Here is an 18,610-nt window from a genome sequence, read left to right on the forward strand (position 1 = left end):
CAGCAGATGTATCTAAATATAGCAACAGTCCAGAATGAATTCTAAAATTAACCACCCTAGGGAATGTCATATTCCACAAAGCTTCAAAAAAAATTTAATGAAAGTGTAAGCAATACACCATAACATTTTGTCATTATTTTTAGATTTACTGAACATGGTTATGTCATTATTTTTAGATTTACCAAACATAATTTTGTCAAAATATTTTAGATTTATCAAACATCATTTTGTCAGTATCTTTAAAATTATTTTTTTTTAGCTTTACCAGATTATACAAACCAAACAAGGCATCTTCCAAAAAACGTTAAGTCACTTTTGTTATGTGAAATCTAGGCATATACAGTTGTGTTCAAAATAATAGCAGTCAGACATCACTAACCTGATCAATCACTGTTTTTGGTAGAAGTGATATTTCTACATGGCACATAATTTACTAGCAGGTGTAGTAGAGTAATAGAAATCCAACAGACCCAACAGTCATGACATGCATGCTGCTGATTCTGTATAATTGAATCACTAATTGAAAGGGGCATGTTCAAAATAATAGCAGTGTGGAGTTCTATTAGTGAGGTCATTCATTCTTTGAAAAACAGGTGGCAATTATTGCCCTTATTTAAGGAAGGAAGGCAGCAAATGTTCTTCATGCTGGTTACAGTGCATTTCTCTCTGAAATTCTGAGGAAAATGGGTCGTTCCAGACATTGTTCAGAAGAACAGCGTTCCTTGATAAAAAAAGTTGATTGAAGAGGGGAAAACATATAAAGAAGTGCAGAAAATGATAGGCTGCTCAGCTAAAATGATCGCAAATGCTTTAAAATGGCAACCAAAACCTGAAAGACGTGGAAGAAAGTGAAAAACTACCATTCGAATGGATAGAAGAATAGCCAAAATGGCAAGGACTCAGCCAACAATCAGCTCCAGGAAGATCAAAGAAGGTCTAAAGTTACCTGTGAGTACTGTTACAATTAGAAGATGCCTATGTGAAGCCAAGCTATCTGCAAGAAGCCCCCGCAAAGTCCCACTGTTGAAAAAAAGACATGTGCTGAAGAGGTTACAATTTGCCAAAGAGCACATTGACTGGCCTAAAGAGAAATGGTGCAACATTTTGTGGACTGATGAAAGTAAGATTGTTCTTTTTGGGTCTAGTGGCCGGAGACAGTTTGTCAGACGACCCCCAAACACTGAATTCAAGCCACAGTACACTGTGAAGACAGTGAAGCATGGTTGCGCAAGCATCATGATATGGGGATGTTTCTCATACTATGGTGTTGGGCCTATTTATCGCATACCAGGGATCATGGATCAGTTTGAATACATCAGAATACTTGAAGAGGTCATGCTGTCTTATGCTGAAGAGGAAATGCCCTTGAAATAGGTGTTCCAACAAGACAACGACCCCAAACACACCAGTAAACGTGTAACATCTTGGTTCCAGACCAACAAGATTGACGTTATGGAGTGGCCAGCCCAATCCCTGGATCTTAATCCAATAGAAAACTTGTGGGGTGACATCAAAAATGCAGTTTCTGAGGTAAAACCAAGAAATAGAGAAGAACTGTGGAATGTAGTCCAATCATCCTGGGCTGGAATACCTGTTCACAGGTGCCAGAAGTTGGTTGACTCCATGCAACACAGATGTACAGCAGTTCTCAGAAACAGTGCTTATACAACTAAATATTAATTAAGTGATTCAAAGGAAAGCAAAATCTTCAAACATTTTTCAGTTTATATAGTGAATGTTTGAGTTAACAGTCTAATATTCACTTTTCTTCAATTTTTTTAGAGGAACAACACAAATTTGATATATTTTTCTTCATGTTTTGATTTGGAATAGAATGTGTAGTGTTCCCAATGCATTTGTGTGTATGGAAATAAGCGATTGGAAGGATTTTGAGCTTTATTCTTTTTTTTCAACACACTGCTATTATTTTGAACACAACTGTGTATATATATATATATATATATATATATATATATATATACAGTCAGGTCCATAAATATTGGGACATCGACACAATTCTAACATTTTTGGCTCTATACACCACCACAATGGGTTTGAAATGAAATGAACAAGATGCGCTTTAACTGCAGACTGTCAGCTTTAATTTGAGTGTATTTACATAAGAATCAGGTGAACGGTGTAGGAATTGCAACGGTTTGCATATGTGCCTCCCACTTATTAAGGGACCAAAAGTAATGGGACAGAATATTAATCATAAATCAAACTTTCACTTTTTAATACTTGGTTGCAAATCCTTTGCAGTCAATTACAGCCTGAAGTCTGGAACGCATAGACATCACCAGATGCTGGCTTTCCTCCCTGGTGATGCTCTGCCAGGCCTCTCCTGCAACTGTCTTCAGTTCCTGCTTGTTCTTGGGGCATTTTCCCTTCAGTTTTGTCTTCAGCAAGTGAAATGCATGCTCAATCGGATTCAGGTCAGGTGATTGACTTAGCCATTGCATAACATTCCACTTCTTTCCCTTAAAAAACTCTTTGGTTGCTTTTGCAGTATGCTTTGGGTCATTGTCCATCTGCACTGTGAAGCAGCGTCCAATGAGTTCTGAAGCATTTGGCTGAATATGAGCAGATAATATTGCCCGAAACACTTCAGAATTCATCCTGCTGCTTTTGTCAGCAGTCACATCATCAATAAATTCAAGAGAACCAGTTCCATTGGCAGCCATACATGCCCACGCCATGACACTACCACCACCATGCTTCACTGATGAGGTGGTATGCTTAGGATCATGAGCAGTTCCTTTCCTTCTCCATACTCTTCTCTTCCCATCACTCTGGTACAAGTTGATATTGGTCTCATCTGTCCATAGGATGTTGTTCCAGAACTGTGAAGGCTTTTTTAGATGTCGTTTGGCAAACTCTAATCTGGCCTTCCTGTTTTTGAGGCTCACCAATGGTTTACATCTTGTGGTGAACCCTCTGTATTCACTCTGGTGAAGTGTTCTCTTGATTGTTGACTTTGACACACATACACCTACCTCTTGGAGAGTGTTCTTGATCTGGCCAACTTTTGTGAAGGGTGTTTTTCTTCACCAGGGAAAGAATTCTTCGGTCATCCACCACAGTTGTTTTCCGTGGTCTTCCGGGTCTTTTGGTGTTGCTGAGCTCAGCGGTGCGTTCGTTCTTTTTAAGAATGTTCCAAACAGTTGTTTTGGCCACGCCTAATGTTTTTGCTATCTCTCTGATGGGTTTGTTTTGTTTTTTCAGCCTAATGATAGCTTGCTTCACTGATAGTGACAGCTCTTTGGATCTCATCTTGAGAGTTGACAGCAACAGATTTCAAATGCAAATAGCACACTTGAAATTAACTCTGGACCTTTTATCTGCCCATTGTAATTGGGATAATGAGGGAATAACACACCTGGCCATGGAACAGCTGAGAAGCCAATTGTCCCATTACTTTTGGTCCCTTAATAAGTGGGAGGCACATATGCAAACTGTTGTAATTCCTACACCGTTCACCTGATTTGGATGTAAATACCCTCAAATTAAAGCTGACAGTCTGCAGTTAAAGCACATCTTGTTCGTTTCATTTCAAATCCATTGTGGTGGTGTATAGAGCCAAAAATGTTAGAATTGTGTCGATGTCCCAATATTTATGGACCTGACTGTATATATATATATATATATATATATATATATATATATATATACACACACACACACATACATACAGTCAGGGCTGGAGCTAGACTGTTTTGCACCATAGGCAAGACCAGCTACTTGCACCCTCCCTTCCCCCCCTCTAAAAAAAAATGTTTTTTACATTTTTTTTAAAAACAGTAAAAAATATTAAAAACGACAAAACATGAAACTGCTAAATCTCTCTTAATTTGCAAAAATAAGTGCCATAAGATGCTACTAGCACCAATATTAAAGACAATATCAGTGTCATGGACAGACTATCTGTGGATGGCAGTGGCAGGGTTAGTTGCACTGAGTGGAGGATGATGGATCCACACTCTGACAGACCCCAGGCTGGAATTCCTCAGTAGACAAAATGCTGTGACAGCAGGAAGCTGAACTGAGCGATCCCACACCGTGACAGATCCAACACCCCGCCACCAACACTGGCACAGATCAGTAGGCACTAGAAGAGCAGGCTGTGAGATCGTGATGAAGTCATCACTCATTGACACATTGCACATGTGATGTATGTCCGGGTGGCCAGGTCACACCCACACAGACACGAGACATCAGAGTCAAACATTACCTTCCTTTGCAGCGCAGCTCTACCTCTGCTGATGAATGGGAAGAGAAAGGCTGGAACTCCACATTGATCAGCAGCCGCAAGCCAGCTTGCAGTAAGGGACTAAGTCTCAGAGGAACACTGGAAGGAGCAGCAGCTCGGCTCCTACACTGGCCCCAGACACCCGGCATCGTCCTCTGTCCTTTCTTCCTCCCCTCTGTCCCCCTCCTTTCAGCTGAGGAATCACTCATGACGTGGCAGCATCCCACACAGAGAGTGCCGGCCTGTGCTGCGCTCAGGTGCCCCTAGGTGGCAGTGTGCCCTAGGCAGCCGCCTAGTTTGCCTGGTGGAAGCACCGGCCCTGAATACAGTATAGTAGTAGATTTTATATGTTACTTTATATAATTAAGATATGATCAGCATTAGTGGTTACAAGCTTGCACCTGGTATGATACGACAACAGTGAAACAGATAAAAAGAGCAATTACAATGGGCCAAGTAAGGTTGCTCATCATCTCTTAATTTTTTTTGATATATGGTTATCTGATATCAGGTTAAATGATTATTTGCACTGTCGTAAGGAATAAGCACTTCTGATCTGGTAAAAATGGTGATAAAGTTAGAGAAAAATCTATTTTACTCATAGATTTAACCATTTCCATCCTGAACCTTTTGACATTTAAATTGTGTCAATACCCTTTTTTGTGGTTTTACACTTATCCTTACTTAAGGATGTTGCATATTTTTCACTCCTTGGAACTCCTTTGCACCTTTCAGTTAAAAAAAGCTGTAGTGCATTTGTTAGTCATGGCTAGAATGTATTTTACTCCAAGACAATAATGAAATTTTGTTTGAGTTTCTAAAGCTTACATGTCAAAACTACTGTATTAATATGACATTATGGCTGACAGGGCTGTCTTTTACTATGACAAGTACATGATGGAAACACCCAGAGTGATTGATGCCTCTATTAGAATTTCTTTCATCCATTGTTGTTTAATAAAATAAATTAATAAAAAAAACCAACAGTAACATGTTTTTAACACCTAAAGTCATTAAAATAAATAATGCTGGCTTGATAACAGCAAATTGTTGGAAATCCACCTGCTAAAGAGTTCATTATGCTGTATGTAACACAAATATTAGTTGAAAACCAAAAAGCCTTTTTATCCAGTACAAAAGGTAAATTATGCATTTATGTACATCTGAGATCTCATTTTGCAGTTGTGCCTACACAAAGACAAACAAAAAAAACAGCACTCGTAAAATCAAAGACAACACACGTGCACGCAAAAATGTACAGAACAGATGCATAGTCATGAGCAAGAGGGTTGATTTTTTACTAAAGGATTAGTGGATGTTCACTTTGCAAAGTGGATGTTAATAAGTAAGGAGAAGCAACACGCAAAACACTCACAATCCATCAAGCAAACAACACAATCGTGGACAGCACACCCATATTTATTAAGACAAGTGAAGCACACGCACATACAATCCATGGTTCCCAGACCATTTGTCTGCATTGCTCTTAGATATATCTAGTGTCATAACACCTGCAGAGACCTGTAGTAAGGAGGAAGAGCCCACCAGCTAATATACAGTCTCCAGCTGTAATTATCTGCTAAATAATGGGCAATAAAAAGCCACAAGTGGGCTCAATGCACACAAACCCTCTTGATGACTGGCACCAATGCTTTTGGAGGTCTGTATGCATTTAAAAGAGCAACAGTTGCTAGATAGGGCCCTGGGAGACCTAGGGAAAAAAAAATCAAGGCCTATTAATATCACCTTTGCTCAATTTCGTGTACGTTTATTTCTGCTACGCATTTGTTCCAAGGTATGCTTCTTTTCTGTCTTTGCAAGTGCAGTGAACCCCATAACCATATTTAGAACATCTACTGCCTTGTGGATGTAGGTTTTCAAGTAACAGGCATAAAGGTTCATGTCCAAAAAGCTGCATGTAACAACAACAAGTAAATTATGAAAAAAAAAACCTAAAGAAAAAGGGGTATTCTAGGGTGACCCACCTATATATTTGTGTACCTCTAACAAACATCACAAATGTGAATTCAATATAAAAACTTAGTTTTATTGAACATACATTAAAAAAAATATGTGTACAATTCATCATTAAAAGGAGTAAACTGTTCATAGTACAGAGTTCTACTTGTAGTTTGCTTTTTTGTGGCGCGTTTCATGGTAACTGCGGCATCTTCAAAACGTTAAACTCCAGTATGACAGATATCCAACAAAACTCTAGGAATAGAATACACATATGTAAAACATGTATACATAAACTGGAACATAATCACAGAAAAAATATATATTCAAACCAATATTTTATATTGACCCTAACCAATAAATAATAGAAGGATAAATCAACACAGAAAAAAAAGGGGAAAAGAAAAAGAAGTAACACTGTTATAACTACTGTTGTGGTGTTATTTCTCTCTTCCCTCCCCCTTTTTTTTTCCTGTGTTGATTTATCCTTTATTACAGGTACACATATATATATACAGTGGATATAAAAAGTCTACACACCCGTTAAAATGTCAGGTTTCCGTGATGTAAAAAAATGAGACGGATAAATAATTTTAGAAATTTTTCCATCTTTAATGTCACCTATAAACCGCACAACTCAGTTGAACAACAAATGGAAATCTTTTAGGTGGAGGGAAATAAAAATAAAAAAAACTAAATAATATGGTTGCATAAGTGTGCACACCCTTAAACTAATACTTTGTTGAAGCACCTTTTGATTTTATTACAGCACTCAATCTTTTTGGGTATGTGTCTATCAGCATGGCACATCTTGACTTTCCCACTTCAGATGTGTTTTTGCTAAATTTAGCCGGGCTTGGATGTTTTTCTTCTAAGAAAAGGCTTCCATCTTGCCAGTCTACTCCATAGCCCAGACAAATGAAGAATACGGGAGATTGTTGTCACATGTACCACACAGCCAGTACTTGCCAGATATTCCTGCAGCTCCTTTAATGTTGCTGTAGGCCTCTTGGCAGCCTCCCAGACCAGTTTTCTTCTCATCAATTTTGGAGGGATGTCAAATTCTTGGTAATGTCACTGTTGCGCCATATTTTCTCCACTTGATATTTTCTTCACTGAGTTCCATGGTATAGCTAATGCCTTGGAAATTCTTTTGTACCCTTCTCCTGACAACTTTTAACAATGAGATCCCTCTGATGCTTTGGAAGCTCTCTGCAGACCCTGGCTTTTGCTGTAGGATGTAACTAAGAAAATGTTGGGAAAGACCTACTGGAACAGCTGAACTTTATTTGGGGTTCATCAAAGCACTTTAAATGATGGCAGGTGTGTACTGACTCCTATTTAACATGACTTTGAATGTGATTGCTTAATTCTGAACACAACTACATACCCAGTTATAAGAGGGTGTGCACACTTACGCAACCACATTATTTTAGTTTTTTATGTTTATTTTATTTATTTATTTCAGGTACTTCTATATCAGCGTCAATTTACGCAGCGCTTTACATATATATTGTACATTCACATCAGTCCCTAACCCTCAAGAGGAGTAGAATCTAAGGCCCCTAACTCACATTCATACATACACATACTAGGGTGAATTTAGACAGGAACCAATTCACCTACCAGCATGTCTTTGGAGTTTGGGAGGAAACCGGAGTACCCGGAGGAAACCTACGCAGGCACAGGGAGAACATGCAAACTCCAGGCAGGTGGTGCCGTGGTTGGGATTCGAACCGACAACCCTAGTACTGCCAGGTGGAAGTGCTAGCCATTTAGCCACTATGCTCCCAGTTTACTTCCCCCCCTAAAGGATTTCAGTTTGTTTTTCAATTGAGTTGTATAGTTTATAGGTTACATTAAAGGTGGAAAAAGATCTGAAATGATTTATCTTTGTCTAATTTTTTTACATCACAGAAACCTGACATTTTAACAGAAGTGTGTAGACGTTTTATATCCACTGTAGGTGGGTCACCCTAGAATACCCCTTTTTCTTTAGGTTTTTTCTTTTCTTTGCTGGCTGTAGGGTGGTGACCTCCCCTATATAACCATACTATATTTCTCATCTCACAGCTGTTTTGGCAGTCTCACCTCTTGTGTCTAAATATTATATCACGTGGATTATGAATCTGCCCAGGTTTGCAGCTCAGACATTTCTACAATGTTGCAAAAAGACTGGCTTCTTGCAATATGGCAGCCTAGAGGTGGTTAACATACCACTTCCTGCAAGTTTGCCTTAAATATAAGACAGACTGTATGCATCCCCTGTATTAGCACTAGTAGACTCATTTTTGGTAACAAAGTTATATTTCCAATAGGTTCCATTTAATTAATCTGCAGGCTTCCAATATATTTTGCCTGCATGATTCTCAAATATTGTAGGTCTATCAGTGCATAAGAAATATATAAGCTGTATAATGAACATCTTGTTTTATGTGCATCTACATCAACACATAAAAACAGCTAACACAGCAGCTCACATTACCAATCAAGCAATTAAGTCCTTCATTACATTCCAGAACACAGATGCGGTACTTTAGAAATGGTTTGTTTTATTTATAAAATAAGATACACAGGCAATATTGCCATTAACAAGGAAACAACTTGAACAAGATATTAAAGATGTTATAGAAACATGTAAGTGACAGCTACAGACATTTGCATAATTAAAAGAAAAAGTTAAAGCTTTTTCAATTTCTATTTAGTCAGCTACAGCTTGCTTAAAATGGGTCTTTCTTAGACTGACTGTCAAATGCTGGTATGGAACTTTTTTGTGTTCGTGATCAAGTTAGTATTCTGTCCGTGGTTTATTTTCCCACATTTAAAGGCTCAATTTACAACTCTCTTGTTCGGCCAATATTTTCTTCTTGGAACTCTTAGCAGCATTTCATGAGACAGGCTGTACATCCCAGTCTGCATTTTATGAACGGTACAGAGAATGGAGACCACAGTGTAGAGTAATATTGCGGAATCCAGTGGATAGCAGAATGACCTCTCTGTTTTAAATAGGACTCTGTGACATAGATTTAAAATGTATGAGAAGTAAGGCTTTTAACAGTTAAATGTTCCTTTAAATGGAAAAATAAGTATTTCACACTTAAGCAAATTTTTTGCTTGAGAATTTAATATTTTTAAGGGTAAATTAGAATGAGATATAATAAGGATTGGAGTTAAAATAATTCAGCCATCTTAATGAGTAGAGCCTAATGTCTGTTACACATGGGACAAATATCAGCTGTTTCAACAGAAACCGGCCAACATTCGGCCTATATGTACAGCAGCCTGTCCAACTTCTGTAGAACTGGCATGCCAGAAATCACATCTACCATTAGGCATCCGATTAGCGCTCGCAGATAATGGCTGCGAGCACTGACATGTATGTTTGGTGGTGGTGGTGGTAGGGGGGGGGGGGGGCAGGGGGCAATCTTTCTGTAAGACCACAATAGCTCAGAGCGGATATCACTGAACTAACATCACATAATTAGTACAGAGACCTCCTCGTGAGCGCCTCCGTTTTTGTTGTTCAACCCAGTATGTACTAGGCATAAAGTCTGACCTCTTTTAGATGTCTTAATCAGCAAGCTACTACATGAATGATGAGGAAATTGTATTAACCAATAACTAAAACCCCACTGTTGAGATTTTCTGCCAATCACTAGCTTAAAAAAAAAGCTTGTGTCAATGGGAAAATGCAGCTGGCTTGCAGAAGCATTCAGCTCACATTAGATGTCAGGATGGGATTCTTCTAGGATCATTCACATTTTACTGATATGTAAATTTGGCTTGCAGTTGACCTGTTTCTGACTTGCTTTTGACCTCCTAAGTTGCATCAACCTGCATCAAGTTGCTTTTGCATTCTCACTGACTTGTAGTTTGCTCACTCTGCAAAGGAATTTTCTTAGTTAAAGAGGCGAAATTCTGTTGACTTCCATCATGCACTCAGGTGGAAGCAAAAATATAAATTGTTTCTAATTTTCCTTGCACGTAATTGGGTATTATTTCAATCCCTATATGTGTACTCTTTTATGTACGGGTCTTGTGTATGGGCCATTCACACCACATGCTACTGGAATATGCGGTAATGTGTGTTTCATGTATTGGTGCCAATTCATTGGGAATGGCATCTCACTGAACCTACAGAATGAGTGTACACTACAACACACTGCCGAACAACATATGCTGTCCTGTGTGTTATGCTGTAAAAAACTGCAACCAGCCTCAGTTTGCCATGCACTGAGCTGCATTTCAGCCCATTCAATTTAAATAAGATTTTTAATTCAGCATGCCGCAACATGTATCAATGTGTGCGTTGTAGTACACTGTATTCTGGTCTGAATGAGCCCTAATGATCTCTAAATGAAAAATCTACACAGAGTTAAGTGGTGAATCCATCGGAGGCATAGAAACATAATTTGAGATTTGGTATAACAATGGGTAAATAAAAAATATTACTTTTTCCTAACACCTATGAGGGTGTTAGCATGCTGCTAGAGTTCAACATCGTGTGTCATGTGTAGTGCCATTGCTTTCCATCTACTAACTAAACATCACCACTTTCAGCTTTTAGAGGTAGGATAATGCTTACAGTACAAAGGCATGACATAGTAACAAAATGACATCTTTAGAAGTAGGGAGTAACATTACTTGGCTCCTGTAGTTATGGCATGAACGCACAAAATATAGCTGGCAATTATCAAGTGAAAATACCAAAGATTTTTGATCCAGGGAATGGCCCATTGCCTTAGAGGCTCAGGAAGGAATATTTTCCCTCGCTGGAGTAAATTGGACCATCCTTTATAAGGGTATTTTTTACCTTCCTCTGGATCAGTTGTGGGTATAGGGTTCTGTAACTGCAGGTTTTCAGCTTAAAGTGTTACTAAACCCAGGACCCTGCATTCACTATATCTGGTCTCCCACAGTGCACAGAACATGGAAGTGCAAATTATTTTAGTAAATATAAACTGCTAAATACCATTTCTCATCAACAGTTAGAGCAGTCTTGTGACTTCTCAGTGTCAAGCAGAGCACCGGTTAAAGCTGTAGGAGGAGTTTTCTTTCTGCTCTAGGAGGATGCAAAACCCCTGACCTCTGTCTGGAGAGTGCTGATTGGCCCTGTGCTGATCACATGCACTCTCCCAAGAAAAAAAATCCTTTCTAGCAATACACACTAAACTGAGCATGTGCAGAAGGGCTACGGTTCAGTCTGTTTTATCAGGAAATAAGACGTGGACAGTTGAACAAGAGGAGGAGCAGAGAAGTCAGGATCAAATGACCTTTTTACTCAATGCAGAGGATTAACCCCTTAGGTTCCACAGTGAGTATAACAAGTATGCTTTATTGCATATACAGACTGATTTTACTGTTGTGGGTTTAGTAACACTTTAATTATTTCATTTAGTTGAATGCGATGGACTTGAGAGCAGGGTAAGAAGACAACAATAATATTCTTCAGTTGCCACATAACACAAAAGCATAATATAAAAATGCATGAAGTATGAAACATTAGGCAAGAACAGCACAAACTAGATCCAAAGCAATAATGTCAAGCATCAAGGCAAATATCAGGTTAAGACTTACATCCCCTATAGAGACCTGTATATTGCCATGAAAATATACGTAATTAGCTGACCATTCACAACCATGCAGAATCATTTGAGTCATTTACTAAAGCTGGAGAGTGCAAAATCAGGCTCACTTCTGCATAGAAACCAATCCGCTTCGAACCTCAACTTGTTCAATTAAGCTTTGGCAAGAAAAAAAAAAGCTGGAAACTGATTGGTTTCTATGCAGAAGTGAGCCTTATTTTTCACTCTCCAGCTTTAGTAAATAAACCCCATTATTACTCACCAATGTGTCATAATACTAGACTTCACCTGTGAGTGTCATGTAATTACCACTCAAAATCCACTTTACAGGACTCACACACAGGCATTTATTACATGAATGTTTTCAGATGTTTTCTTCTGTGTTGTATTGCATTTCCATGCATTTAGAACGACTAGATTGAAAAGCACCTTTAAATTAGGTAAATGCAGGATATTATAATGCAAATTAAAACAATCAGTAAGTTCAGAATCACTATGGGTTTATCAGTCGCAGCCCTAAACTTTACTAGTGTGCCATCCATTTCCTCATATTGGAGACCAGACACACCTGAAGCCCCGATTGCCTATAAAGAAATGCCATGGGATTTAGTGACTGATCAGCAGAATGGTTCCAGGCAGGGCTGGAGGGGTAGATATTTAAATCAAAAGTATGAGCTGACAGCTAGTAAAGTTCTCTTAGTTTACATGTCTAGGTCTCACGCAGGTTCTGGTTAATTTGATGTTCTATGTCATTCACATAGAGCCATAATAAATTAGGTAGGTAGGTATATAATAAAGGCATAACCAGCCAACGTAGACTTATCCAGATCTGCATTACTTTAAAGTATTACAGAACTACAAATTATTCTTTGAAATATCTGCACCTAGAAAAGGTAACCTTTTTTTCTCCTAGAGAGTGCAGAGAATGTTGGATAAAAGGAAAATTGATCCTTTAGCATTTTATAGACTCTACTTCCACCAACTCTTGCAGTAACAGACCACTATAATTATTTCGCTTTGTAATGACACTGAGGTGATTTTAGGGACACTCTACAACCCAGAACTTATCGTTAGGAATGTCTATGTATGATCTAACCAGGCTTGGGAATTTGATAATGGGATCCCTGCAGAATTATGGATCACATTTCTTTCTAAAGGTTATTTATAATTCTCCAAAGAATTCTGGCCAAAAAAATAGATATCTTATGTATGCCTGAGATGCCAGTCTCTCATCTGTGTTTCCAATTATAAGACAGCTGCCATTTGTCTTCTTGGTCATTTACATTCATTCTTTTCACCACATCTAATTGCAATGAACATGGGAATTTTCTGACTTGTTGGTCATATCTTCAAGTAGGCTACCTGCAAGAAAAAAAAATAAGAAACACAATCAAGAGGGCACATAATAAATATATTGTATATATACTGAAGCAAGTAGATAGGACCAAACTTTAAAGATTTGCCTATTTGAAGTTTTAGAAAAATAGATAAATTAAACTGCAGGCAAGCAGATTAATGAATGCAACAAATATATGAGAGGTAATTTGTGTTCTACACTATTGATAAGTGACTAACTGATAAGATATCCTACATTGTCTTCCTGGGTAGATTTAATCTATCAACTTTATCAGAAAGTCTTTCATAAACAATGTCTTTAAAGTGTTACTAAACCCACAACAGTAAAATCAGTCTGTATATGCTGTATAGCATTCTTGTTATACTCCCTGTGGAACCTAAGGGGATAATCCTCTGCATTATGTAAAAATGCTGTTTGATCCTGACTTCTCTGATCCTCCCCTTCTTCCAGTGTCCCCCTCCTATCTCTTAATAAGAAATATCCTGTAGAGTCACTCAGTTTGGTGTGTATTATTAGAGAAGTTTTTTTTTCTTGGGAGAGTGCATGTGATTAGCACAGGGCCAATCAGCACTGTCCAGACAGAGATCAGGGGTCCAGCATCCTCCTAGAGCAGATTGAAAACTCCTCCTCCTAGCTTTATCCAGTGCTCTGCTGGACACTGATAGAAGTCACAAGACTGCTCTAACTGCTGATGAGAAAAGGTATTTAGCAGTTTATATTTACTAAAATAATTGCACTTTCATGTTCTGCATACTGTGGGAGATCAAATATAGTGAATGCAGGGCCCTGGGTTTAGTAACACTTTAATTGCCTTGAACAACTAACTTTAGTTTACCAGTGAGGATTTGATTATGATTTGTGTGAAGAAATATGGATAGTTTCAGATAGATTTCAATAAAAAAAAGTGTTCTGTAGGTAATTTTAGTTTTAGTAAATGAAAACCCCAATCACTAAGTGTCAAATAATCTTAAACTTGCTAATGTAATTAAAAAAAATATATATATAAATTTTAAAATCTACAATTTAACCAATAATATCTGGTGATACTTCCATGAAAGCCCTTGTTCAGGCACTTTCTGTTTTGGGATGAGAACACTCTGTGCCTATCTTCTGATTGCTCTCCTTCATTGTCACCCACATGCCGTTCTGGTGGAGTCTATAAGTGTCTGTACAGATGGAATTTGCCCAGGTATGTTCTGCCTGCCTTGCAATGAAATGCAACCACAGCTGGTGTTTAAAGCTGAACTCCAGATATGATATATTTTGCATAAATACATTGGGCCAGCCAGGCACAACACAAGTATGTAAAGTATGTGTGATATCTGATCAGCCTCTGTGATAGCTGTAAATAACCAGTGATGGCCAAGGTGTTCTGGGAGTGCCAAGTTGCTGCCCTTCTTCATAGTAACCACAGTCTGTCGTTCACTCAGCACAGCCACCATTCACTGAACGTCTTGAATTTTCTGAATGAAGGCAAAGTGCTCTCTGATTTGACAAAGTGGAGATCATGTCGTCACCACCCCTCTCCACCTCGTCCAATCAGAGAATGCTGAGAACAGAACCTGGAAGACTGCAGCCAGCACATAAGAGGGCCAGGAGAGTGGTAGGGAACACTAGGTGAAGTGGATACAGCTTCTCTTAGATTAAGTCTTGAGATTTTAATGCACATATATAAAACAAACACATGGGAGAGCCTCCATCTAGGTGTAGAGCTTTATTGAAAAGACAATAAAAATGCACTCACTAATTAAATATGAATCAAGGCTTGTCATAAACCTATACAGATCTCCATAGGATCACTGCGGGGCTGCAGAGCTCAGCAGGCTAGTGGCTGGCTAAAGCAAAGTTTGGGCAGGAAGCGGTTGGTGGAAGTCTTTTAGCGTGTTTATAAAATATTCCAGTGCATTTCTAGGGTCTTACAAGTCATCTTCTTCAGGGCTACTCTTTGAAAATCAGGAAACCTACCAAATACTGCTGAAAAGAAACAGCTTGTATTCAGTTCTAGTAGACAACATGGTTTAAAACTGATGTAGCCCTAGAAGCACACCAGTGGTTGGTTTTGCATAGGTAAAATTATTATTGTAGATTTTTTACATTTTATAATTTGGCCCAGAATATCTAACAGCTTTTGGTAAAAGAGAAGAATGCTTAAAAAACAACTTTCTGGAGAACTCTCCTGAACACACACAGTGCTTATACCATTTCTACACTTACTGACAGCAACAAGCAATAATTTTAAATACCTTGGGGTTGATTTTCTAAAGGCAAATAGGTTGTGCACTGCAAGTGCAGCAAAAATGCAGTGCTCCAGATCTGAAGGGAACATGCAAGGAAAAAAAAAAAGGCTTTGTATGGAAAAAATCAGCAGAGCTTCACCTCATTTCAGAGCTTCCCCTTGGATCTAAAGCAACTGAACTTGCAGTGCATAGCGATTTGCCTTTAGTAAATCAACCCCCCTTATAATTCTGTACAAGCATAATAATGGGTGATAAATATTAACACAATGTATTCATTTCCTGTACTGTCTCTCAATGTAGGTTAGAAAAGTAGAGTCATGCTTAAAAATGTGTGTAACCAAACAAGAATCCTCACTGTAGTTTTAAAAACAACAGATTCAATCGCTTTTTTTTTTTTTTTCGTAGAAAACTATTTTTCTCTACCATTATATCTAAAAACAGATTTCCTAGCAGAAAGAAATTGTTCTAATCTCTGTGTATTTCATCTGTTATTGAGCCAGCAATCATGAGGTGCAGGATAATAAAACCCCACGGCTGATGTGATGGTAAGAAATTGATGTATTACAGTGACTGTGTCCATGCTGCATTGTCAGTGTGGGTGCACTCTTCGTAGGAAGGCTGATAGTGGGTTATGTAAAACAAAGTACAATTAAAACTGTCATATGGACTGGCCATATATTCATCTTACAATAACATCTACAGCATGATCCCTGCTCTAAAGAAATACGCAAATATAAGCATGCAATCCAGCTTTGATCATGGACAGATTACGCACTGTAGACAAAACAACATACAGTTATGGCATGATTTACTGGTTTTTAGAAATACAATGAGCCTATCAATAATTCAAAACCTCAAGTCATAAGCAGAAAAATAAGCAATCACATCAACCATGTAGACCAAGCGTCACCTTAGTTATTAGCAGGGACAAAATCCGAACACCAGATCGTTTGAATGTACACTCGTGTGAGCTTGCACATATTTCATCTATATCTATATCTAGTGGAAAAAGCAGACATACACAGTTTATAACCTGGAATGGAAGTGCTTCAGTTGTTTTAATCATTTGTGCCTGGAAGAAATAAATCCTGTTTATTCACTCCCTTAGCCTGGAGGAGTAAGTTTTTAAATTAAATCTGGAAGAACATTGGAAAAAATACCCAAGCAAGCAAAAAACCCACACAACTTAAATTGTGCTGAAAGACCACAAACAATAAGGGGATAAACCAATCTAATCTGAAGTGACCTTTGTTTGCCAAAAGCATATGTCCAATAGCACTGTTTTTGATTAATGCGTGTACATATTGCATTTAAAGTCTGACAAGTATTTTAGAAGTCAAATTTAGTGGATTTCCTTACAGAGTTGAGAATTCCATATAAGTAGAACAATATAGAACTATTTAGACAAAGACTTACTGTACAAATGAGACATGGATGTCAAAGTAATACTTATTTTCAATTCTCCTTGGACTTCCAGAATTAACAGATATCCCACGGACTCCAAAATGTTTGTCCATGCATTCCAATGCTGGGACAATGAGCATCTGTTGTGTACATTTACTTAAAAATTAGAAGTAGTAAAAATATTAACTTATTTTTGGACACAAGGTTCACTTTTCTCTGAGCTGTAGGCTGAGGCCCAGTCACATGATGTTAAAATATGTTTGACTGGCCAGGTGATTCTAAAATTCCTAACCTGCATCTGGGCAATATTTGAAATTACACTTTTGTAAGCTGTGGCCTCTTGCTCCCATGTTTTACAGGCTATATCCAGGAGTCCCCAAGGACAGCTACCATATAAAAGTCGGAAAGGGGAAAATCCTGTGGAGGACTGTGGCACTTACCTTATTGAAAACATTAAGAATGGTAATAGGAGTCCCAGCCTTTTCCACATCTTATCTACCCAGCCCATCAGTTTGAAGGTGCGCCACTGAAGTTACCTTTGACATATAAGGGACTCTTGGTCTGTCAAAATCTCTTTAGGAATATTGGTATGGGAAATCTTGTGGAATAGCTATTTTGCTTTTCTTTGGCATAGTCAAGGACTTACCAATTTGTGTTTGTGTACCCTGGCAGACATGGAGATTGGACTGAACAAATTCTTGGCAACCCTCTCAAAAGAGATTTTAATTACAGGAAAGGGTACAAGAGGACTTTGAAAATAAGGTTGAGGTGCTTGACATGGGGCAAGGTTTGCACTGCTCCTCAACTGCTTTGTAAATAACTGGGCCTGAAAAAATGCTTCCCACTCTGCTTTTGTTATTTTCCCTATCCCAGGATAACTATATTGCAGAATGACCACCCAACACATGAGAACAGGCTAGATACAATGCCTCCCTTATATGAGCCTGAGAAACCAACAGCTGCTCCACAACTTTGCTCCCATTACTTCTTTACAGGATATAGTAAGTCAAGGTACACTGCAAAATTGGGACATACCAGGCAAACTTCTGGTTTGTGAGATAGCCTGTTTATCAACTTTACATTTTTGTATGCATTTGCCAAATTGGGATTGTTTAACTGCGCTGCCCCATAATCTTCCATGATCACCAACATTTCTGTCATTTCTGGCACTGAGGTCACTAGCGAGAAGTTGTCCAGCACCTCTGATGTGGGGTTATCAAAATTACCCTCAAGTTCAGACAAAATAGTGACATTGTTCAATTCATACTCATTTTAAGAGCTGGCAGCACATTTTAAGAGCTGGTTACCTGTGTTTTCCACCATAGTATCCAAAACAAAAGAAAATGACACCCAAGTATAACAACATGTAGCAAGTTCTTAACCACACCCATGACATGCATTACAGTTCCACAAGGTGTCTCCATTGACAGCACTGCAGTAGGGTAGTTTTTAGCAAAGGACTTACACAAAGTACTCCCATTCTGTCTGAGCCAAGCTTGGCAGGATCAACCAGACTGGCACAGAGTCTAAAATGCCTTTTATTTTAATGCAGGACATATCTGCCTTCCAGTCTCAGTTCCTAGATGTGCTACAAGAAAAAGGCTTGGCAAATAGGCCTTTCCAGGTCACATTCCATAGCCTCATGGAATATGGGGCAATTGGCAGCCACATGTCCACAGTCATGTCGCTCAAGAAAAAGACTGCTTTTGGGTTAGAAGGCCATTCATATCTCGCACCATATCTGACATCCAGTAACTGTCAAAAAGGTTTGTCCAGCACAGCAGGACAAGGCAGCAAACACAGTTTCAATGTAGGAGTG

At 38.5% G+C, this 18,610-nt stretch overlaps 1 protein-coding gene across 1 annotated transcript in view; it reads right to left on the reverse strand.

Annotated features, from left to right (window-relative positions):
- Positions 1 to 8,740: 8,740 nt before the first annotated feature.
- Positions 8,741 to 18,610, reverse strand: part of UBE3D (ubiquitin protein ligase E3D) — a 242,325-nt gene continuing 232,455 nt past the window's right edge. Inside the window, exon 10 of the mRNA XM_089693096.1 lies at positions 8,741 to 13,155. Coding sequence (XP_089549222.1) covers positions 13,135 to 13,155 — 21 coding nt within the window. The 3' untranslated portion in view covers positions 8,741 to 13,134. The remainder of the gene's footprint in view (positions 13,156 to 18,610) is intronic.

Source organism: Staurois parvus, unplaced genomic scaffold, assembly GCF_062004578.1.
Source record: "Staurois parvus isolate SC_StPar_1 unplaced genomic scaffold, SC_StPar_1.0 ptg000613l, whole genome shotgun sequence".
Taxonomy (NCBI): Eukaryota; Metazoa; Chordata; class Amphibia; order Anura; family Ranidae; genus Staurois; species Staurois parvus.